Source organism: Lolium rigidum, chromosome 4 (assembly GCF_022539505.1).
Source record: "Lolium rigidum isolate FL_2022 chromosome 4, APGP_CSIRO_Lrig_0.1, whole genome shotgun sequence".
Taxonomy (NCBI): domain Eukaryota; kingdom Viridiplantae; phylum Streptophyta; class Magnoliopsida; order Poales; family Poaceae; genus Lolium; species Lolium rigidum.
Window position 1 is genome coordinate 99767958 of NC_061511.1, and position 24480 is coordinate 99792437.

At 43.5% G+C, this 24480-nt stretch overlaps 1 protein-coding gene across 1 annotated transcript; it reads right to left on the minus strand.

The window, feature by feature from the left end:
• On the minus strand, positions 1-7023 carry LOC124649971 (phosphoglucomutase, chloroplastic). Its single transcript, XM_047189544.1, has 22 exons — positions 6874-7023; positions 6255-6320; positions 5777-5821; positions 5582-5674; positions 5445-5497; positions 5115-5166; positions 4958-5026; positions 4397-4465; positions 4162-4284; positions 4037-4089; positions 3568-3646; positions 3423-3487; positions 3286-3353; positions 1912-2030; positions 1739-1813; positions 1522-1637; positions 1122-1263; positions 921-1002; positions 776-822; positions 611-688; positions 432-537; positions 1-332 (listed from the first exon to the last, which is right to left on the minus strand). Exons 1-22 carry the CDS (start codon positions 7006-7008, stop codon positions 265-267), a joined length of 1803 nt encoding a protein of 600 aa, XP_047045500.1. The 5' UTR covers positions 7009-7023; the 3' UTR covers positions 1-264.
• Positions 7024-24480: the final 17457 nt, after the last annotated feature.

A 24480-nucleotide genomic window follows, 5' to 3' on the forward strand; every position in this document is an offset into this window, starting at 1 on the left:
TTTAAAACCCTGATTCTAATCCATAATATAGCAACCATCATATTAAATCTTCTAGTTAGAAAATACTCTTCATGTCCGCCATCAACATCTCAACTCAATACTCTTATATCTCCGGATCAACAACCCCTTTATTGGAAAAATCAACAACTCAACTCGACACTCGGGCTATGGCTCCGTTATTTTTTGTGATTGGAAGGAGGACATTAAAAAAAAAGCAAAAAACGAATACACAGACGGTGGAGTCGCTAGCACTGGAAGTTTATTCTATGTTATGACAGTTGGCTGGTTTCTTCCGGTGAAGTCCTTTAGCTTCGAGATAGACAACGCTAGGTCTGCATCAATAATAGTGGACAAATTATGTGTTTAGCATATGGTCATAATCAAGAAAATAGATGCAGAATAGTTCACTGGAGAAGAGTTATAGCAGTTACCTATTAAAGGCTTCAAAGCTATTTGAGCATCGAGGCCATGCTTCGAGGCATCGGACTCGAATTGCTCAATGTACAGGCGGATCGTTGCTCCAGCCGATCCAGTTCCCTACAAGATCACAACGTTGGGATCAAGTGTTAATTAGTAAGAAGTCTTCAAAAACTCAGTGTTGTGCCTGTACCGATAGGCGGAAGATAATCCTTGATCCATCGCTGAAAACAAATCGAAGTCCCTGTTTTGATACACTACTACCATCTACCTGCAATATTAAGGGAAAATGTAAGCTTGTGGTAACTATTACACATAAGCAGAGAGGGAGGCAGAGAAGGAAAGTATATAAGATTACGGGGTCAGTGTAACTGAAATCATCAGCAAACTGAAGGGTGTAATCTCCTGCATCAAAATATCAATGGTATCAGGTTTGGACGAAACTCTGATCTGTAAAGGAAATAAGAGCACAGTTATATAAAAAAAAATGCAATATAACCAACCAAATTTCTCTCCAGGGCTGCTCTTCGAAATTAAATCTCTGAGGTGTTCCATCATCTTATTTGCACTCTCGGATTCACACTCCTAAAAGTGAAGAGCATGTGATCAAGGGATTTTCCAGGCTGGGTTGTTCCAGAAATTTTATTTGTCACATAAGGTGTATCCCCCTGGATATAATTTCAGGAATCTATTTGATCAAATACCTCATAATCATATCTGGAAAAGAAATTCCTGCCATAGGTTGCCCAGTGCTCCCTAGCTACATCTTCCACAGATACAAGTCTCTCCCCCACCTTCTTATCCTTGTTTCTATGCGCAAGTATGTTGAGCCAAGCCAGAACAGCCCTGGAAGTCAAGAGTTCACCAAGAGTATTATTGGTTGATATCAAGGATTCAAGGAAAAAATGAAGCATTTCACATGTAAGCCAACTATATTTTTTCCGCAATTTAGCCTTTCCAAGCAGCTAATCAAGAGTTTGATTAGTTGCTTATAGAGATTTAATTATCTGTTTGAAAGTTACACCTGGGAATCTGGAATATCTAATAAAAGTGAAAACCATGCATGGGGAAGTTACAACCATGTATGAGCAATTTACTTCTTACCAGATGCCATCCTTCTCTCTGATGTGATCTGACCCTGTCCCGAAACTTTCTTCTCCACATATAGACAATTTTCCTGCATCCATTAGGTTCGCAAAAAATTTCCAGCCTGTTGGAACCTACGAAGTGACACCACATTGTTTGAGATGTTCCAGTAGAAGCTACAGAAATGTGGCTATCTGAATATAGTCTATCACATTTGATTCTTAGACAGTAGTACCTCAAAAAATGGAACATTTAATTTTTCAGCCACACGATCAGCAGCACCACTGGTTGGCATTGATCTAGCAAGTCCCTAAAAGAAAAGTCATTAATCAAACTTAAAGAAGATTCTTATCTTTTCCGAGGCTAGTAGAGAAATGAGAAAACAACAAGAGTGTGGAATCTAATTACTTTTAGGCCAGACTGGAAATAAGGAATTGCCGCCTGTGCATTGGCTGCGATCATCGCAACAGAGTCTGATGGTGTAACAAAGAACCTTTTTCCGAGAATCATGTTTCGATCTCCATCGCCTGCAAAAATCATTGTTATCTGGCAATTATTTATAATAAATTATTTCCTTAAATTACAAAGAAAGGTCAGATCTGGCAATATCTACAGCTATGGCTGAACATTCAGAGCACCGCTCTTTCTGACGAGCCGGACCAGCTTATTTGGAGGTGGACTAACGATGGAAGCTACTCTGCCCGTTCCGCATATCTGGCAACCTTTCATGGATCGGTAGCTTGCCACTCTTGGAAGCTGATTTGGAAGACTTGGGCACCGCCGCGCGTGAAATTCTTCCATTGGCTCGCCAACCTGGACAGGTGCTGGACAGCGGACCGCCTTGCAAGACACGGCTTGCAACACCACACACGCTGCCCTCTATGTGACCAGGCGCCAGAAACCATGCACCACCTCATGCTAGAGTGCCCTTTCGCCAAAACCACCTGGCATGAAGTTCTCGCCTGGCTCAGGATGACAGCAAGAGCACCCAATGGCGAGGACACCCTCATGGATTGGTGGGTGCAAGCCAAACAGCAAACCCCCAAGCTGATGCGCAAGGGTCTCGCCTCTGCAGCGCTACTCACCCCCTGGATGCTTTGGAAACACCGCAATGACTGCATCTTCCAAGGAAGCCAGCCCTCTGTCCAAACCCTTGTCTCCATGATCAAGGACGAGGCCAACCTGTGGGCTAGAGCAGGCGCAAAAGGGCTTAGAGTAGTCTTGCCATCCACCTGGGATGTGCACTAAGTTAGCCTGCACCTCGTTGTATCTCGCCTCCTCGGAGGTTGTAAATCATATTCTGCCTTTTCAATGAAATGAAACGCAAAGGTCCTTTGCGTTTTCTCGAAAAAAAAGAAAGGTCAGAAAATAAAAGGAAGAAAATCAACAATAAACAGATGACTGAATGGAGTTCCGCTGTTCGGAATAGTACACTTATGGAATTCAACTGAACATTAAGAGGTAATATTAGTAGACACAAAGTATCAAATGAGGACTCAATATGTAATTAAAGAACTTGGTAAAATTTTACTATATGATTAACTTATATATTTACAGTGACGAGTAACTTTGGGACTTGGAGTAAATTACTCAACTACCCTGTATATGGCCATAAAAGTCGTCATTCTCTGGAAAGTTACTTCATGATCAAGAACAAGGGTCGGAGTACTTATGGGCGTTTCTCTTTTGGTTGCTAAAAGTGCACATGATATGTGCGAAGTAAATTAAAATTTGGAAGATCCAGTAGTAAGAACATACAAACTAGGTAGTAGTTAAACATACCATCACTTGCTGCACCGAAGTCAGGTGCACGGCTTCCGAACATTATAAAAACTAGCTCCTTGGCATAACTGTGGAAAAATATGAGTAACTATAGTAACACGGAAATTCGGCAAGGTTTGATTGGATGGATTACATACGTTAAATTAGGATCAGGATGGCCATCTCCAAAATCTTCAAGAGGCACTCCATTTAGTATGCAATCCTGCAAACCAAGTTTAAATTCAACATCAAATGTTCCTTCAAACCCATTCAAATTTTCATCTGAAGTAATGGATATGTCACCGCATCAGCTCCAAGTTTCTCGACAAAAATGGGTCCCGCATATGCACCAGTTACTGCGTGCATGGCATCAAATACGAATCTGAAAATCATGGTAAATGATCAATTGTGATTATTGTACTCAATTCATTAACCCAAGAACATTAAATTACAGAATGTGGTTAAGATACAGATGTTAAGAGAGTTATTGCAACTGCTACCAACATGACCAAGACAAATACGGAATCAGCAAGGGTTAGCAGAAACCACAGGTATGGTGGCCTTGAAAACTCAAAAGCGGTACTATTTAGTTGCAGGCTTTTAGTTTGTTGTACATTCCTTGAATAAATAACATTCTTGAGAAGATTTAAAAAACAATGTGTCAAGTTATCCTTAAATATCAGCCAATGACAATATGCAGATTATAAGGGTGTAGTAGTTATATTCTCGAAGAAATGAACACTTGTAAGAGAGAAAACGAAATCCACAGGACCTGAAATCAGGACGAGAAAGAAGATCCTTGATAAGTTGGAAGTCAAACACATTCTGCAAGACAAAAACATAATATCACTTGAGTAAGAAAATAATTATTAGTGTTATATTAATATCATCATATACCTCCATTAATTCAAGGTAGTCTGAAACAGGATCTATCACTTCTACAGTGAAATCATCATAACTTGTGACTCCAAGAGCGGCCAAATCAACATCAGGAATATCTGCTGTTTTTATTTCAGAAATCTGTAGCAGAAGATTTCCATTGATTAAGAGGAACAAGACAACAGGAAAGAAGCAATAGGTCTATGGAATATAATGAACAATAACCTAATAAAAGGATATTAAAGCTTCATACCGAAAGTGTGTTCCCATATATTTGGTCAGTAATGGTCTCTGGTGCTGGTTGCCCACTGCTATAATTAAACTGCAAGAGAACACTACATTAGGATAGCGGAGTATGTCACCTATTTGACACACGAAAGTGTATCATTTGAATATATCACATATTGACAGTTTGATTTTGCAAAATACTTGTTAAAGCATGCATAGCCATGTTGCCAACTATTCAATTTACCAGAGATTTAACAAATATACGACATGAAATTACGTCTGCACACAAAATAATTGTTGAACCGAACTAAAATACAGAATAGCCCTTTCTTTCATTTTCAACCAAGACTCAAAGGCAGGAAAAATATATGTTCACAAATACAACCATAAACAGAAATACATATGTCTGATTTTCTCCATGGTATTTCACTCCTTAAAAGTCTACTCAGACATGCTACTCATACCTTAATTTCTCGAAATAGAAAAGTATTTCTTTCATACTATTTCCTCAAACCCTACATGCCATTTTCTGCTAAAAGTAAATATAATTTCTCAATCAGCGAAAGAGATCTCCATTTTTTTTCACCTTTATACCCCAATCGTTGTCTGGTCCACCTGGATTATGACTTGCACTCATGACAAAGCCACCGCTAGCCTGACGAAAAATGAAAACTGCAACTAATAAAAGATAGATGAAACAGGTGGTGATGCACAGAATGAGCGGAGTGAGATAATAGACATACTTTTCTTTTACGAATTACAGCAGATACAGCAGGCGTTGACAGCAGACCATGCCTACAAACAAGATGACACATTTGTATATGATACAAAGTATCCATCGCAAATAACATGTCACAGCAGGCCAACTCAAGTGGCCAACAAACAGGTTGAGCTTTTGTAACATAGTATGGTTATTTTTGTTTTATGTATTTGCATCTGGTAAAGTACAATTAGCATGCCAAGGGCAATAAGGCTACCCAATTCATTGGACTACTAGTTCAACAAATACTCCTACTTCTAGAAGTTACTATAGCACCCCCTTAAGCCAAGCAGGTCAGCTACTTATTACTCACCTGCCGACAAGGATCTTCCCAACACCGTTTCCAGCCGCAACCTTTATGATAATCTACATTAAAACGGAAAATATATCATATGCACAAGCAAATGTCGCGCAAACACATGTTAACGACTGTTTCATTTCTAGCAGCACCTGAGCAGCCTCCACATTGAAGTACCGTCCATCACCCCCAAGTACAAGGGTTTTACCCACATAATCCTCCGGTGGCAATGAATTGAACAGAGCCTTGACACCACAAGAAATGGAGAAATCACTCTGACTGAATGTTCATAAGTGATCTTGCAAAGAATAGAGTAACATTTAATATGTGCAAGGGGGCGTACACACCTGAATCCAGTTGGCGAGGTAGTTCTCCTCCTGGAACACTTTGACCTGATAGGCCAGCAAACAACGAGTTGATTAAGAGATGGAAAGTATGGAACAAGTCGAGTTTACACCCCTCAACTCCTCAGAAAACAGATTCAGTCGAAGCCATTGACTTATCTCCCTTCTACTACCGAAACCATTCTCACCCTTGAGCAACACTAACCAAGATTGAGTAGTGATTTTTGACACATTGGGTTGGGGTTTACGTGCATCACATGGGAAGGAAGCTCTACACTAGCGTTGCATTATATGGAAGTAGAAGACGAAGGCAGGCTCATGATGTTGATATGTTACTGAACACTGGCTAAGCTAAGTGCACATTGATTTCGGGATCTTTGAGGTTGATATGGACTTGTTACTTGAGGAATTATACAAGCAACATTTCCAAGCAAATTAGCCTGCTGAAACCTGCAGGATTCTGAAACAGAAGAAGGCGTACCTTTTTCCTCAATCCGCTAGTTCCGGTCTTCTGCCCCTCGACCGGCTTGGTGGGAATCGACTTGATCTGCAGAGAGGATTACCATCGTTCCATGATACTGTTTCAACTAAACACGTACTCTAGTAATTGTCAAGTTGAAAATCCCCAAATTCGCACGAATAACAACAGCATTGGTCACCGCCCAACAGTAGACTGCGAACACATGTAGTAGTAGTACTCATAACACAAGCATAATAAATAACAGAGAAAACATAAATGGACAGGCAAGCAGATAGATAATCGATCATCCAAGAGCGCCCAAAGGGCAGTTGCTATCCACGCGCGCGAGAGGTCCCGAGAAACAAGTGCAAATTCCGGATCGCAGCAGAAGAAATCCACGCCAAGATAACGCTGATACCGGGCGACGGGGAGAAGCATTGGTGACCCAAATCATGGGGAGAAAAAGAACTGGGGCCGCAATTGAGCCGCAATTGAGCCGCGTGAAGGGATACCCTGTAGTGCGGACCCGACGAGCGGCATGGTTCCATTCCACCACCCGAAACCGCACGCGCCCGGCTAGAAACGCTGCATGTGCGTGAACCCAAAGGGGAGAGGAAGGGGACATAGTATGGGACCGTACCTTGAGCGCCTGTGCGGCGGAGCACCGGACTATGACGAACGAGGAGCGGCGCCCGGCGGTGGCGGCGCGCGGCGGCGGGGGCGTGGGGCGCGCGGTGGAGAGCAGCGGACGGAGGCGGAGCGCGTGCGACGCCATCACGATGGCAATGCGGACGCCGCGAGGGATGATGGTCCGGCGCGGCGCAGAGAGGACGGAGAGAGAGTGAGCTGTTGAGTGGGAGTCGGGGAATGGGGGCGCGAGATCTTATGAGGAGGGGATACTTCACCTGTGGTGCGCGCGTGTCGGGGTCGGGCGAGCTGCTGAGATACAAAACGGACGGCCGAAGCCGAGGCGGCGACACGTGACGGGGTTTTTTGCACGGGGAAAAGGTTCTTGGCTTTTCTCGGCCAGCTAGCTCATCAGTGATCAGTCATCACACTCGTGCAAGTTGAGCTGGTTTCACTGTGGCTCCTGCGCTAGCTTCTTTTTTCCTTTTATATTTTCGCCGCAGAGGAGCATCACTGCTTCCTTTCCTCTATCACTCTGTCAGGTACGAGCGAACTGACAAAACAATATGGACCGTCAAATTAACGACAGTCTGCCTATCGACACGTTTGCGAGTGCTAACGACGTACTTCAACGAGTATACATACTCCTGAGTCCTGAGGGCACGAGCAATGGGAGGCTACAATACAGATCAGGACACCAGCCATGGAAGCGCTATGTTTCTTTTCCCCCAGTACAAGTGCACAACCACCTAAGAACATTTTCACCCGCATCGACGCGTCCTAATAAGCGTTGGCATCTCCAACGGGGAGACGCAAACGGACGCTGAGCGATCGTTCGCGTTCGTCGTGACAAAAAATTCGTCTAGGTCCTGCTCCAGTGGGGTGATGTAAAGTGACCGGATCGTCCGCGGCGACGCAACCTAGCCCAAATATGCATCATGTTTGCGTCTCCACGGACGCTCCGTGGTCATGCCGACTGTCCGCCAAAACTTACGTAGGACCCGCGTGTCAGTGACAGGGAGGTCGATAACATTCCCGCCAGTGGTCATTCCCCGCGCAAAAAATCAAAGTAGACCGGCGCTAGCAGTTCAGAAGCGATGAGCGTCCTCACCGCCACAGCCACCACCATGGATTCCGAGGTAACCCTCGCACCCGCCGCCGCCCCAGACTCCCCCATAGACACGACCATAGCCACAATGGAGGCCGCAGCTCCGACGGAAGCAAAGCGGGCCACCACCGGCGGCAGAGACGCTAAGCCAAAGGCGGCAAAGAAGGTGTTGTCCAAGGAGGAGAAAGGCGTCAAGGCCGCGAAGCGTCGTGGCCGGCGCAGGAACTAGAAGGAGAGGAATGCAGCAGCCGCCAACCTGCAGGCCAGCTAGCAGGCATGGCAGATGCAGCTAAAAGCCGACCGGCGCGCGCGAGACGCCTGATCAGCGGCGCCCATGTCTAGCACCATGGCCTCCTTTTGGACTTCATATGCTCTTCAGGCCTTGTTGTGCCCCTTTTGGACTCCACTTTGCGCCGTACCATGTGCAAAGTGCGATGAACTTATTTCAAACCTTAATTTGACCTAATTTTAGGCTATAATTACGTGCAAATTTGAGCTAATTTAAGGCTATAGCCTCTTTTCTGAATTTTCTGAAACTAAACTGGTCCGCGCCGGAAATGCGTCAGCCCGCTGGAGCCACCCCGACGCAAACGGATGCACAACCATTTTGGCGTCCGCGGGCCGACGCAAATAGACGCTCTCGCACATTTTGACCGTCCGAAATACGGCGGCCCGCTGGAGATGCCCTTAGCGGTGGTACCGGCATCGCACTATTGGGTGTCCGACCTGCTCTCCAATTTGGGGAGCGGTTGCACACACCCGACAACCCCAAATAAAAAATTCTTAAAAAAATATTTTTTTTATTGAGATAGAAATAGTAAATATGCATTTTTATTGAGATAGAAATATTTTACATATGCTTCATTTTGCATTTTGAGATAGAAATGTTACATAGGCTTCATTTTGAGATAGAAATATTACATAGGTTTCACTTTACATGATTGCAAATTAGACCTATACTAGAGGTTGGTGATGGCCCTCGCCTTCTTCGCTGCGAAAAAAGAACACTCAATCACCCAAAATAGGGGGGCCGCCTTCATCGTTGCAGAGAAAGAACATCCAGAAACCTAACCTAGTGGCTCCAATTGGCCATTACAAGTTTTGGTGCAAAGAAAAAACATCCGAAAACCTACTCATCGGCGTTGACGTTCGTTGCTGGTGTCCCCATGCTAGTGCCTACGACACGAAGTGTCGTCAAACATGAAATGATCGTATGTCGCACCTATAGGGGGGGGTGAATAGGTGCTAACCAATTTTTAGTTCTTTTTCAATTTAGGCTTGACACAAAGGTAAATTCTCTAGATATGCAACTATGTGAATTTACCTATATGACAAGGTCAGCGACTAAGCAAGATATGGCTACACAATAGATAGAGGAGATAAACGATAGAGGTAACCGAGAGTGGAGCACACGGAGACACGGAGTTGATTCCCGTAGTTCCCTTCCTTTGCAAGAAGGTACGTCTACGTTTGGAGGAGTGTGGTCGCTACAAAAGCAAGACCAACAGCCACGAAGGCTTCACTCAGGTCTCCTGTGAGCAACACCACAAAGGCCTAGCCCACTTCCACTAAGGGATTTCCTCGAGGCGGAAACCGGGTCTTTACAAGGTTCTTGGGGCACACATCCACAACCAAATTGGAGGCTCCCAAATCTGTAACAACACAATAATCAACAACAATCAACTAGGGATCCAAAGAGGAACACTAGCAAGAGGGCCCTCAAGCATATGAGGGTGAAATGTAAATCGCTTCGGTGAGGATGTAGATCGGTGTCTTCTCCTTCGAATCTCCAAAGATCAAGAGTTTTGGTTGGGTGAGGGAGGAGATCTTGCAAATCTTGAGTTCTTGAGGTGGCTCTAATGGTGGTGAGGCTTGGCAGAATTTTTCCAATGATTGAGCAAGGAGGAAGGTAGAAGAAGGGGGGTATAAATACCCCCTCTCAAAATCCAACCGTTGGTGACTTTCAAAGAGCTATGTCCGTCAGCCTTCACCGGTTTACTAGAACTTCATGGAGCTCCTTTCCGGCCGCGTTCGTAGTTCATACCGGAACAGGGAGTGACAGGTCACGGTTCTTTACACTCTGCAGAGGTGTGTTGCTTTACCCATAAGAGATCTTAACCTTGGTGCCAACCGGGCAGCTTTCCCGTCCACACTTCCTACGGTGTGAGGCCCGGTATAAGGTCTAGCCAATCATGTTCCTCCGCTACCTCGAACACCCACCCTTTGTTGCATGCCCCGACCCTGGGTCCACGCCGGTCCCATTATTCCCGTAGATTTCAGGGTGGACCCCGACCACGACGTCAATGCGGGGCTCTACCATACATTCCTATGCTGGTAGCTGCAACCCATCCTAGACCGCAATACCGTGGGGACTTAGGACTCCCCGGCCCTCACCGCTTGCTCCTTCGGGCGACAAGTGTACTACGGACAATGCCGTGGGGACTTAGGACTCCCCGGCCTCACCGACTTGCCCCCTTGGATTACAAGTGTACTACGGTAAAGCGCATCCGTTGATGAACGAGAGGTGGAAACACTTTTGACTACTCCGTCCCACTCCGGATCTTATGGTTAACACGGGTATTACGGCACAAGAATCACTCGGACGACATTTGTTGTTTAATCCTAGATGGATATAAACCCTTGCAATGGAACCTCCACCATATCAACACAATCCATGGTTCCATTGCCCACCACATAGTCATATTCATAGTTATGAAAGTAGTGGTTTTGGTTTTATGCAATAATGATAATTATAGTACTTTGCAAGTAATTTGATAAAGATACTTAAATGACATGAGCAAGCGATGAACTTGCCTGAACACTGCAAAGTTTTGCAGTTGGATGGTGTGGACTGACCCTTGTCCTCTGTTTCTGAAAAATAGCATCATTGTCCGATAAGGGCAATGGTTAAAGAAGCAATTATGCATGATTCAGCTTTTAGGGTTGTTCCCCCCCCCTTTCTGGTGTTTTATTAATTTATGTGGAAGGTTAATACTACGAACAGTTTAGGGATACTCTATTTAGGGTATAATACAACCTTGAAATGTTGTCAAGGTGTTTTGAATGTCCAATAATATTTATGGACTTATTTTTAACATTAAAAATATAAAGTGTGGCTTAAATGATTAATTTTAATCATTATACTAGGGCTTAGTCATATTTGTCTTTAAAATTCTATTTCATAATTCATTATGATAGAGAATTTTATGCTGAGTGATTTTCATATTTTTAATTATTTTTTTAGAGCTATTAATAATTTTCTATGATTTTTCAAAGTTTCAGCATTTTTTTATTTGTTTGTGAAAAGACACAAACACCCCTGGGCCCACCTGTCGGTGCAACCCAGTGGGTTAGGTCGAACCGACCGGCCTGGTCCGGCTCGACCAGCCCCACTCCTCTCTCTTCCCCTCACGCGCGACCGAACCCTAACCCTAACCTGCTCTGGCGACCCGCGTCGCCTCCGCAGTCGCCGCTCGTTTCCGGCGAGCTCCGCCGGACCTGGCCCCCGCCATGGTGCGCAATCGACGCGCCCCACGACGGCGGTCAATCTTATCCGCGTCGATTTGACGCGGGTGACCTGCTGCTCTCGTCCTCGACCCCCTCTGGTGCTAGGGTTACGGGATCTGCTCGATCCCGGCGTTCCTGGTGCTCCTGGTACTCGGACGCCGCCCTGGCTTCGTCGCTGTGGTGCGGGTGGTGCCGTGGTGCCACCATGGCCTGGCTTGGCCTGGCGCCGCCGCGCTCTGGCGTGTGCCGCCGTGGCCGCCATGGCCGAGCATGTCTACTTGACCATGGTAAGTGCGCCACCTCTTCTTCTCTACGTGTTCTGTTTCTTCTCCTCCTTCTCCTAGCTTGGTCACTGGCCTGCCTCTACTCATAGAGTTGTGGCCGTGCCGTGATGTTGTTGCTGCGTTGTCGTGCTGTCTGTGTCATGGTGCGGTTGCTCTATCGCTTATGCATATGCTGCTGCTTGTCTTGCTACCATGGCCATTTCTTACGTATCTATGCTTGTGCTTGTCTGTCTTGCTTCCCTATGTCTCTATTCTTGATGCTATACTTGCCAATTACTCAAGTGTGTTCATATATGTTGCCCTGGCTTGATTGCAGTGTGCAATCCTTGTAAGTTTGCAAGAGCCAGTGCCCTTGGGTGCTCTTCAATGTGCTATAATTCATAGATATGTTCCCTTGAGCATGCTGGTGGGCTTGACAACACCATCCCTTGATGGTGTGCTTCTGCATATAATTATATGTCATACTTTTGATTATCTGCTATGCTATTGTCCTTGTTCTGTGGCTAATTTAATAGTCTGGCCATGTGTTGGTGCTATAATTGATGTCTAGCATGCTGTAGCATGCTCTTGCAAGCTTCTGGTGGTCATATGATCACCAGTTGCTTGTAGAAACTGCTCTTTGTTGTTTGTGCCTTACTGTGGTCCACTCTGTGCTGTGTGTATATTACACAGGCTTGGCCTGTGTATGCTAGTGCTTGTCCAAGCATCAGTGGATGCTTGCAATGATCCATTGGATCATCAGCAAGACTCTGTGCATAAGTAGCTTGATTATTTCATTTATCTGTGTAATTCTGATTGCTTAAAGAGATAAATGATGTGAACTGCCCTGCAGTGATGATCATAACAGTGTATTTGGTAGAGCTAGAGGGATGCAAATCATTTATTGGGGACCCTAGCTCCATTTGAACCCTTCTGGGTAATGATATGCTTTCTGTCTTGATGGTTTTGTGCTTGAGGTGGCCTCAACAGCAAAAAAAAATTTGCTGTTCAGGAAGCTCCCACCTTAGTTGTCTTGATGTGTATGGACAAATGCTTTCTGGTTAAACCATATTTGGTTGCCAGATACTTTTAATGTTGACAAACATGTATAGACACTTGATTGTCTATCTGTCTGATGGTTTAGCTAGCTATAGGTTGTCAAGTGAACTTGTGTAGCTAGCTAGGGATTAAATCCATGTTGGATTTCTCTGATTGTGTCCCTGTGTGGACACAACCAGTGTTCCCTGGATAATTTCCTACTGGCTTTTTCTATGTTTGCTTGTACCAAATGGCTAGATAGCCATATGATGACACAAACAGGGCTTCCTACCCTTTTGGTGTGCTTGAGATCATGCATGTCCAATTTATGAACAAAACCAGCTGGTATGTTCAAGATTATAGTTATACCTCACTCCAGCTCCTAGAAATCGGGTGTTGGTGTAGAGGTTTTGCTTCTGGTGGTTTGTTTGGCTTGCCCTGCTCCTCCTTGTGAGCTTGATGCTACTTGGTTATTTGTTGTGGTGGTGAAGATGTGTTGAACAGCAGTGGCTGTTCAAGCTGTTCTTGTGTTCTTGTGACTTACCCTCGTGAGGCTCGTTGTCGATGCAATGGTTAGGGTTTGCTTCGAAAAACCCTTTATACTTGCCCTCTCCCTTTCCTTTATGGTCGACGACCATGTTGTACTCCTCCCCTGGTCACTATGTGTGTGGAGAGCATGCGGCAACCCTGGTGTGCTCGTTGAGCATGCACACAAGCATTGTGTGCTTGCCTGGTTGTGTGTATGTGAATCCAGACTTGGGACTTGTGCTCTGTGGAAAGATCAGCTTCGGCGAGAGTTGATCATATCTCGCTCAATTTCCTTTCTTTCTAACTCTGCCAAGTGGCTATGCCACTTGGCATAACACTTGTTTTATTTTCTTTGTGTTTGTGTGCGGGGTCAAAATGATGATCAAATGGACATGAAGATCATCAAGCTCAAGATTATCTTGTAGTTTAGGATATTTCATTTATTTGTAATTTTCCTCTTTCTTTTTCTATTTCTTCAATTCATGTAATGTGTTGTAAGTTCATATTTCATTTCTGGATATTGTAATTGACATTGTATTTTGTGTGATTATCAATAAAGCTCAAGGTTTTCTCTAATGAGCTTTATTTATTATTTGTATATTTCATTATGTGAATTATTATTATTTACTTAATGAATTTCCTCACAATTTGGATTATGAGATATTTATTTAATGTTTGAATTTGAAATTCAAATTCAACTTAGGTTTGAATTCAATCATGCAACTTAAATTTGAATTCAATCATGCAACTTAAATTTGTGATGCAAACTCTCCCCTCTCTTCTCAAAACCCTAGTTTAGTTGAATAAGGAACAGGTTTGTCGCACTCTCGAAACCCTAACCCTGTAAGGTGTCGAGAGAGAAACTTGTCCCCCTCGATGCGGTTTTTGTTTAAAAGCGCGAAATTTCCCCGAAATTTGCAATGCAATGCACATCCCTTTCTAAAATCTACCCCTCGATCGTCTCTAAACCTGGGACATTACGGTCTTTCCCCTTAAAGAAAACTTCGTCCCGAAGTTGTGGTGGTAATACCCGAAGAATTCGGGTATGTTTTCCTCGGGTCTTCCTCCTTTTCCCGAGTGGCTTCCCTCTCGGGATGATGCTTCCATTGTATCTTGCAGTATTTTATGGCTCGATTCCTGAGTTGTTTCCAGTTCTCCTCGAGAATCTTCGCTGGCTTCTCGATGTATGTTAAATCTGGTTGTAACTCGAGCTCTTCATGTGATACTGGCTCATCTGGGGTTTTCAAACACTTTCTAAGTTGTGACACATGGAATACGTTGTGAACTTGGGATAACCTTTCCGGTAGTTCCAATTCAAAAGCTAACCCTCGGTTTTGACTCAGAATCTTGAAAGGTCCGATGTACCTAGGGCTTAACTTTCCTGTTACTCCAAATCTCTGAAGTCCTTTCATCGGGCTCACCTTGAGATATACCATGTCTCCAACTTGTGGCTCCCATGTTCTTCTCTTCTGATCGGCGTAACTCTTTTGCCGACTTTGAGCTATCTTCAACCTATCTCTTATGATGTCAATAATTTGTTGCTTTTCCTTGACATAATCAGGATTAAACTCCTTGCTTGCTCCAGCTTCATACCAGCATATGGGTGATCTACACTTCCTTCCGTACAAAGCTTCGAACGGTGCCATCTTGATGCTGCTTTGATAACTATTATTGTATGAAAACTCTGTTAGTGGCAAGTGCTCCTCCCATGATCCTCCGAAGTCTAGGGCACAAGCCCTAAGCATATCCTCTAGGATCTGATTAGTTCTCTCCGTTTGTCCACCTGTCTGAGGATGATAGGCGGTGCTATAGTCCAATTTGGATCCTAAAGCTTCGTGTAGTTGCTTCCAGAATACTGACGTGAACACGGATCCTCGATCTGACACGATCTTCTTGGGCACTCCATGTTTACTCACGATCTCTTTGATGTAAAGATCGATGAGTTTCTCTCCTTTATCTTGCTGGTTTACCGCTAAAAAGTGTGCGCTTTTCATCAACCGGTCCACGATTACCCATATCATGTCCTTCTTTTTATTGGTCATGGGTAGTCCGGTGATGAAATCCATTCCTATCTCCTCCCATTTCCATTCTGGAATGGGTAAAGGTTGTAATTTCCCTGCCGGACTCTGGTGTTCAGCCTTCACCCTTTGGCAGGTATGGCATTCCGCCACATATTGTGCTATCTCTCTCTTCATGTTGTTCCACCAGAATAGCTCCTTTAGATCCATGTACATCTTTGTACTTCCTGGATGAATGGAGTATGGTGTTTGATGGGCTTCCCGGAGTATTACTTCCTTGATTTCAGCAATATCCGGAACGCAAATCCTCTTCCGAAACCATAGTGATCCCGATTCTCCTCGGTGAAATTCCGATGGTCTTCCTTCATCTATCCTTCTCATCTCCTCCATGATGAATGGATCGTCCAACCTGACCCATCATTATCTCATTCTTCGGGTTGACATTTATCTCATCGGCTACTTGTAAAGCCGATAGTCCTTCATGAGCTTCCTTCTCCCAAAGTTGTATTTGGGCTTGGCTTATTTCCTTCCTCAACTCCGGTGATAACTCTTGTTCCACTCCTCCAGTGCTCTTCCTACTCAAAGCATCTGCTACAACATTAGCCTTTCCTGGAGTATAATTGATGGTCAAATCATAATCCTTGATTAATTCTAGCCATCTCTTCTGCCTCATATTGAGTTCCTTCTGAGTGAAGAAGTATTTGAGACTTTTATGATCCGTATAGAGCTCACACTTGGCTCCATAGAGAAAATGTCTCCAAGTTTTCAATGCAAATACAACTGCTGCTAATTCTAAGTCATGTGTTGGATAGTTCACTTCGTGAGGTCTGATTTGCCTTGATCCATAAGATATTACTTTCCGATCCTGCATGAGTACACAACCCAATCCATGCTTGGATGCGTCACAGTACACGGTGTAATCCTTGCCAACTTCAGGAACTGCTAACACCGGTGCCGTGGTGAGTTTCTCTTTCAGAGTTTGAAAACCCTTCTCACACTCCTCTGACCACACGAATGGTGTGTTCTTCCTTAACAGCTTCGTCATTGGTCCTGCTATCTTGGAGAATCCTTCAATAAATCTCCGATAGTATCCTGCCATTCCTAGGAATCCTCGGATTTCCTTGACAGTCTTGGGTGCTTCCCATTCTAAAACTGCTGCTACCTTGCTCGGGTTAACAGCTATTCCATCTTTGCTAATGACATGACCAAGAAATTCTACTTGATCTAGCCAAAATTCACACTTGCTGAATTTGGCATAGAGTTGATGTTCTCTTAGTGTTTGCAACACTATCTTCAGATGTTCAGCATGTTCAGTTTTATCTTCGGAATAGATCAAGATATCATCGATGAATACGATGACGAACTTGTCTAGACATGGCATGAAGATCTTATTCATGAGATTCATGAAAATTGCTGGAGCATTGGTTAATCCAAAAGGCACTACAAGATATTCATGATGTCCATACCTTGAGACAAAGGCTGTTTTTGGAACGTCTTCCTTCTTGATCTTTATCTGGTGATAACCGGATCTTAGATCAATTTTGGAAAAGACTCCCGCGCCTCTAACTTGGTCAAATAGATCTTGTATTCTTGGAAGTGGATACTTGTTCTTGATTGTGACGTTGTTCAAATTCCTGTAGTCTCCGCACATCCTTCTACCACCATCTCTTTTATCCACGAAGATCACAGGTGATTGATACGTCTCCGACGTATCGATAATTTCTTATGTTCCATGCCATATTATTGATGATACCTACATGTTTTATGCACACTTTATGTCATATTCGTGCATTTTCTGGAACTAACCTATTAACAAGATGCCGAAGTGCCACTTGCTGTTTTCTCGCTGTTTTTGGTTTCAGTAAATCCTAGTAACGAAATATTCTCGGAATTGGACGAAATCAAGACCCGTGGGCCTATTTTTCCACGAACCTTCCGGAAGACCGAAAGGGATACGAAGTGGGGCGACGAGGCGCCGCCACCATAGGGCCGCGCGGCCAAGGGGGCCCGCGCCGCCCTATGGTGTGGGCCCCTCGTCAGCCCTCCGACTCTGCCCTTCCGCCTACTTAAAGCCTCCGTCGCGAAACCCCTGATGCGGAAAAACCACGATACGGAAAACCTTCCCGGAGACGCCGCCGCCGCCAATCCCATCTCGGGGGATTCCGGAGATCTCCTCCGGCACCTCGCCGGAGAGGGGATTCATCTCCCGGAGGACTCTACACCGCCATGGTCGCCTCCGGAGTGATGAGTGAGTAGTTCACCCCTGGACTATGGGTCCATAGCAGTAGCTAGATGGTTGTCTTCTCCTCATTGTGCTTCATTGTTGGATCTTGTGAGCTGCCTAACATGATCAAGATCATCTATCCGTAATACTCTATGTTGTGTTTGTCGGGATCCGATGGATAGAGAATACCATGTTATGTTAATTATCAAGTTATTACATATGTGTTGTTTATGATCTTGCATGCTCTCCGTTATTAGTAGAGGCTCGGCCAAGTTTTTGCTCTTAACTCCAAGAGGGAGTATTTATGCTCGATAGTGGGTTCATGCCCGCATTGACACTGGGACAGATGACAGAAAGTTCTAAGGTTGTGTTGTGTTGTTGCCACTAGGGATAAAACATTGGCGCTATGTCCGAGGATGTAGTTGTTGATTACATTACGCACCATACTTAATGCAATTGTCCGTTGCTTTGCAACTTAATACCGGAAGGGGTTCGGACGATAACTCGAAGGTGGACTTTTTAGGCATAGATGCGGTTGGATGGCGGTCTATGTACTTTGTCGTAATGCCCAATTAAATCTCACTATACTTATCATGACATGTATGTGCATTGTTATGCTCTCTCTATTTGTCAATTGCCCGACTGTAATTTGTTCACCCAACATGCTTTTATCTTATGGGAGAGACACCTCTAGTGAACTGTGGACCCCGGTCCATTCTTTAATACTGAAATACAAATCTGTTGCAATACCTGCTTTACTGTTTTCTTGCAAACAATCATCTTCCACACAATACGGTTAATCCTTTGTTACAGCAAGCCGGTGAGATTGACAACCTCACTGTTTCGTTGGGGCAAAGTACTTTGGTTGTGTTGTGCGGGTTCCACGTTGGCGCCGGGATCTCCGGTGTTGCGCCGCACTACATCCCGCCGCCATCAACCTTCAACGTGCTTCTTGGCTCCTCCTGGTTCGATAAACCTTGGTTTCTTTCGAGGGAAAACTTGCTGCTGTGCGCATCATACCTTCCTCTTGGGGTTCCCAACGAACGTGTGAGTTACACGCCATCAAGCTCTTTTTCCGGCGCCGTTGCCGGGGAGATCAAGACACGCTGCAAGGGAGTCTCCACTTCTCAATCTCTTTACTTTGTTTTTGTCTTGCTTTATTTTATTTACTACTTTGTTTGCTGCATTATATCAAAACACAAAAAAATTAGTTGCTAGTTTTACTTTATTTACTGTCTTGCACGCTATATCAAAAACACAAAAAAATTAGTTACTTGCATTTACTTTACTTATTTCATCATGTTTCCTTTTAATTTTACCACAAAAGACATACCGGTAGGACGCGGGTCTATCATTGGGAGAAACAATATAGAAGAATTTTTCAGTCATGTTAGTACCGTTGAAGATTTTGAAGATAGACACTTGGTAGAACTTGCTCCTACTTATGAAATTGCTGCTGCTTTGCTTTAGTTCGCATGTTGGAAACTAAATTTGTTAATCTCAATCCTATAATCCAACACATGTTTCTTACACTTGGTGATTTGGAAGAGGGGGAAAAGAAAGATTTTGTTTTAGAAACCCTTCTTAGAGAATTTGATGGTCTAGCAAGAGAGGCTAGAAAGGTCTTTGCTAAATTTAATATGCTTGGTTCTCATACTAATTTTGTTGGTCTCCTTGAAAAAATGGACATGGATAGAATAAGGTACACTAATAATACTAATGATGGTGGGGAGATCAAAGCACCAATACCATGTAAACTCCTAGCTATGAATGATGCACTAGAACATAACTATGTTTGGCTTGTTCCTGAAAATTTGTTCGATGAGAGTAGCAAGCCCAAGACTAATGAGAAGGGAGACGCTGAAACTTATGTATCTAATATACTATGCATGGTTGAGAAAACTCCAAACCCCGCTGTAGATGCACCACCCTTTGATAATACTTGATATACACTTTCTGCGCCTAGCTGAAAGGCGTTAAAAAAAGCGCTTATGGGAGACAACCCATGTTTTTACTACAGTATTTTTGTTTTATATTTGAGTCTTGGAAGTTGTTTACTACTGTAGCAACCTCTCCTTATCTTAGTTTTATGTTTTGTTGTGCCAAGTAAAGTCTTTGATAGTAAAGTAAGTACTAGATTTGGATTACTGCGCAGTTCCAGATTTCTTTGCTGTCACGAATCTGGGTCTACCTCCCTGTAGGTAGCTCAGAAAATTAAGCCAATTTACGTGCATGATCCTCAGATATGTACGCAACTTTCATTCAATTTGAGCATTTTCATTTGAGCAAGTCTGGTGGCCTAATAAAATCCATCTTTACGGACTGTTCTGTTTTGACAGATTCTGCCTTTTATTTCGCATTGCCTCTTTTGCTATGTTGGATGAATTTCTTTGATCCATTAATGTCCAGTAGCTTTATGAAATGTCCAGAAGTGTTAAGAATGATTGTGTCACCTCTGAACATGTTAATTTTAATTGTGCACTAACCCTCTAATGAGTTGTTTCGAGTTTGGTGTGGAGGAAGTTTTCAAGGATCAAGAGAGGAGTATGATGCAATATGATCAAGGAGAGTGAAAGCTCTAAGCTTGGGGATGCCCCGGTGGTTCACCCCTGCATATTATAAGAAGACTCAAGCGTCTAAGCTTGGGGATGCCCAAGGCATCCCATTCTTCATCGACAATATTATCAGGTTCCTCCCCTGAAACTATATTTTTATTCCGTCACATCTTATGCACTTTGCTTGGAGCGTCGGTTTGTTTTTGTTTTTATTTTGTTTGAATAAAATGATCCTAGCATTCACTTTGTGGGAGAGAGACACGCTCCGTCGTAGCATATGGACAAGTATGTCCTTAGGCTCTACTCATAGTATTCATGGCGAAGTTTCTTCTTCGTTAAATTGTTATATGGTTGGAATTGGAAAATACTACATGTAGTAATTCTAAAATGTCTTGGATAATTTGATACTTGGCAATTGTTGTGCTCATGTTTAAGCTCTTGCATCATATACTTTGCACCCATTAATGAAGAAACACTTAGAGCTTGCTAATTTGGTTTGCATATTTGGTTTCTCTAGAGTCTAGATAACATCTAGTATTGAGTTTTGAACAACAAGGAAGATGGTGTAGAGTCTTATAATGTTTACAATATGTCTTTTATGTGAGTTTTGCTGCACCGTTCATCCTTGTGTTTGTTTCAAATAACCTTGCTAGCCTAAACCTTGTATCGAGAGGGAATACTTCTCATGCATCCAAAATACTTGAGCCAACCACTATGCCATTTGTGTCCACCATACCTACCTACTACATGGTATTTATCCGCCATTCCAAAGTAAATTGCTTGAGTGCTACCTTTAAAATTCCATCATACACCTTTGCAATATATAGCTCATGGGACAAATAGCTTAAAAACTATTGTGGTATTGAATATGTACTTATGCACTTTATCTCTTATTAAGTTGCTTGTTGTGCGATAACCATGCTTCTGGGGCGCCATCAACTATTCTTTGTTGAATATCATGTGAGTTGCTATGCATGTCCGTCTTGTCCGAAGTAAGAGAGATCTACCACCTTTATGGTTGGAGCATGCATATTGTTAGAGAAGAACATTGGGCCGCTAACTAAAGCCATGATTCATGGTGAAAGTTTCAGCTTTGGACACATATCCTCAATCTCATATGAGAATAATAATTGTTGCCACATGCTTATGCATTAAAGAGGAGTCCATTATCTCGTTGTCCATGTTGTCCCGGTATGGATGTCTAAGTTGAGAATAATCAAAAGCGAGAAATCCAAAATGCGAGCTTTCTCCTTAGACCTTTGTACAAAGCGGCATGGAGGTACCCCATTGTGACACTTAGTTAAAACATGTGCATTGCAAAGATCCGGTAGTCCAAGCTAATTAGGACAAGGTGCGGGCACTATTAGTATACTATGCATGAGGCTTGCAACTTGTAAGATATAATTTACATAACTCATATGCTTTATTACTACCGTTGACAAAATTGTTTCATGTTTTCAAAATAAAAGCTCTAGCACAAATATAGCAATCGATGCTTTCCTCTTTGAAGGACCATTCTTTTTACTTTTATGTTGAGTCAGTTCACCTATCTCTCTCCACCTCAAGAAGCAAACACTTGTGTGAACTGTGCATTGATTCCTACATACTTGCATATTGCACTTGTTATATTACTCTATGTTGACAATTATCCATGAGATATACATGTTACGAGTTGAAAGCAACCGCTGAAACTTAATCTTCCTTTGTGTTGCTTCAATACCTTTACTTTGATTTATTGCTTTATGAGTTAACTCTTATGCAAGACTTATTGATGCTTGTCTTGAAGTACTATTCATGAAAAGTCTTTGCTTTATGATTCACTTGTTTACTCATGTCATTACCATTGTTTTGATCGCTGCATTCATTACATATGTTTATAAATAGTATGATCAAGGTTATGATGGCATGTCACTTCAGAAATTATCTTTGTTATCGTTTTACTCGCTCGGGACGAGCAGAACTAAGCTTGGGGATGCTGATACGTCTCCGACGTATCGATAATTTCTTATGTTCCATGCCATATTATTGATGATACCTACATGTTTTATGCACACTTTATGTCATATTCGTGCATTTTCCGGAACTAACCTATTAACAAGATGCCGAAGTGCCGATTGCTGTTTTCTGCTGTTTTTGGTTTCAGAAATCCTAGTAACGAAATATTCTCGGAATTGGACGAAATCAAGACCCAGGGGCCTATTTTGCCACGAACCTTCCAGAAGACCGAAAGAGATACGAAGTGGGGCGACGAGGCGCCACCACCATAGGGTCGCGCGGCCAAGGGGGGGCCCGCGCCGCCCTATGGTGTGGGCCCCTCGTCAGCCCTCCGACTCTGCCCTTCCGCCTACTTAAAGCCTCCGTCGCGAAACCCCTGATGCGGAAAAACCACGATACGGAAAACCTTCCGCAGACGCCGCCGCCGCCAATCCCATCTCGGGGGATTCTCGGAGATCTCCTCCGGCACCCTGCCGGAGAGGGGATTCATCTCCCGGAGGACTCTACACCGCCATGGTCGCCTCCGGAGTGATGAGTGAGTAGTTCACCCCTGGACCATGGGTCCATAGCAGTAGCTAGATGGTTGTCTTCTCCTCATTGTGCTTCATTGTTGGATCTTGTGAGCTGCCTAACATGATCAAGATCATCTATCTGTAATACTCTATGTTCTGTTTGTCGGGATCCGATGGATAGAGAATACCATGTTATGTTAATTATCAAGTTATTACATATGTGTTGTCCGTTATTAGTAGAGGCTCTGGCCAAGTTTTTGCTCTTAACTCCAAGAGGGAGTATTTATGCTCGATAGTGGGTTCATGCCTGCATTGACACCTGGGACAGTGACAGAAAGTTCTAAGGTTGTGTTGTGCTGTTGCCACTAGGGATAAAACATTGGCGCTATGTGACAAGGTATTAACTTGTCAATGCCTATGGATTGTAGGCTAGGGTTTAGTTAGAAGTAGAGGGCAAGTAGATCTCGAAGGTTTCAGCCGAAAAGTACTCGACGATTATGAAAACTAGGGTTTGTAGACAATGATTCGATGATCTCTTCGTCCCTCGACTCCCTCTTTATATAGGAGGCGGAGCCGAGGGTTTCGTTTTGTACAAGTTACAGAGTCCGGGACGGTTTCTAACTCATCCCGCCATATTACAAATAGCACTTCCTATTACAACTCTAACTTTCCTTAATATACCTTGGGCTCCCGAATCTTCTTATTCTTCGGGTAGTGGGCCTTCGATAAACCCCGGGTACTATCTTCGGCATGCCCATTTGGGATGCCTATGTCGAGAGCCCCGAGATTTTGCTTGAATCGTAGAGTCGTGGAAAATCTCCACTCGTTTATTTTTATTCGAGAGCTTTAACTTTTTTATATTTCTTCATATAAAATTCTATATTGTACAGGGATAATGGTAATTGGGGCTAGTTCATCTGACGGATCAGGTACTAGTTAACTGCTCTAGTGGCAATCCGCAAAAACCTACTTCAAGATCACGTCCCTGGACATGATCTCGGGATACTGGTGCAAACTTCGACAGGTGCCGCTTAAGATCTTACCATTCTGTCGAGTCCCAGTCAAATTTATCGAGTACCTAACGCGTCCGTTAGGATTTTTCTTCGTACAAAAGAAGCCTGGTGACCGGGTGTATATGTGAGCACGCCCTGAATGCTTGACACGTGTCACTTTTAGTCCTTTCTTGTTATCCTCAGATTTTTGTTAATGATTCATATTAGCATCTAACTGTCACTCAAGTCTGGTGGGACCATTTTTTGAATTCAAAAAAAGTGGACCCAGATGCATAGTATCGCAAGGCCCTACTTTTAAATTTAAATTGTGGGACCCACACCCCAGACCCTACATTCCGAATTTAAATAGTGGGACCTATTACATGTACCCAGTACCCTGACCCCACACTTGGATTCAAAGTGGTGTTCACGTTGCCAGTTTCCAAAGCAAGCTTGTTGTAATACGGACCCGCATTGTTGTTTGTTCAAACCGTGTTTTACCAACCTTCCCACATATGACAGCCATTACACACAACAAGCTCCCATTACACATAGCTAACATCTCTAATCCTTCTTGGTCTATACAAGTATAACAAATAGACAGTCCTTTTTTTTCTCGTCAAGTACGTAGCCATATATTACACTTAATATATCTTCTTATTTTAATTGGCAGGTTAGAGGAATGACCCATGTTTTCTTTATCGAGCTTAGCATTTTACTCATCTTTCCACAGCGCCAGAGGTAGGAGAAGATGAGCAGTACCTCTACCTCTGTTCATACCGGCACCTTACACAGCGTGCACCCATTATATTTGGAAGTAGACCGACTCACGGTCAATGAAAACACACAGTACTGCGAAAGTGCCAAATCAATCACGTCC

Excerpts from the sequence above, each read along its gene's own strand:
- LOC124649971 (XM_047189544.1), bottom strand. The coding sequence starts at position 7,008 with ATGGCGTCGCACGCGCTCCGCCTCCGTCCGCTGCTCTCCACCGCGCGC. Across the intron at positions 6,321-6,873 it reads CCGCCGCACAGGCGCTCAAG|ATCAAGTCGATTCCCACCAA; the intron begins GTACGGTCCCAT and ends TCCTCTCTGCAG. Across the intron at positions 823-920 it reads CAGCCCTGGAGAGAAATTTG|GAGATTACACCCTTCAGTTT; the intron begins GTTGGTTATATT and ends ATTTTGATGCAG.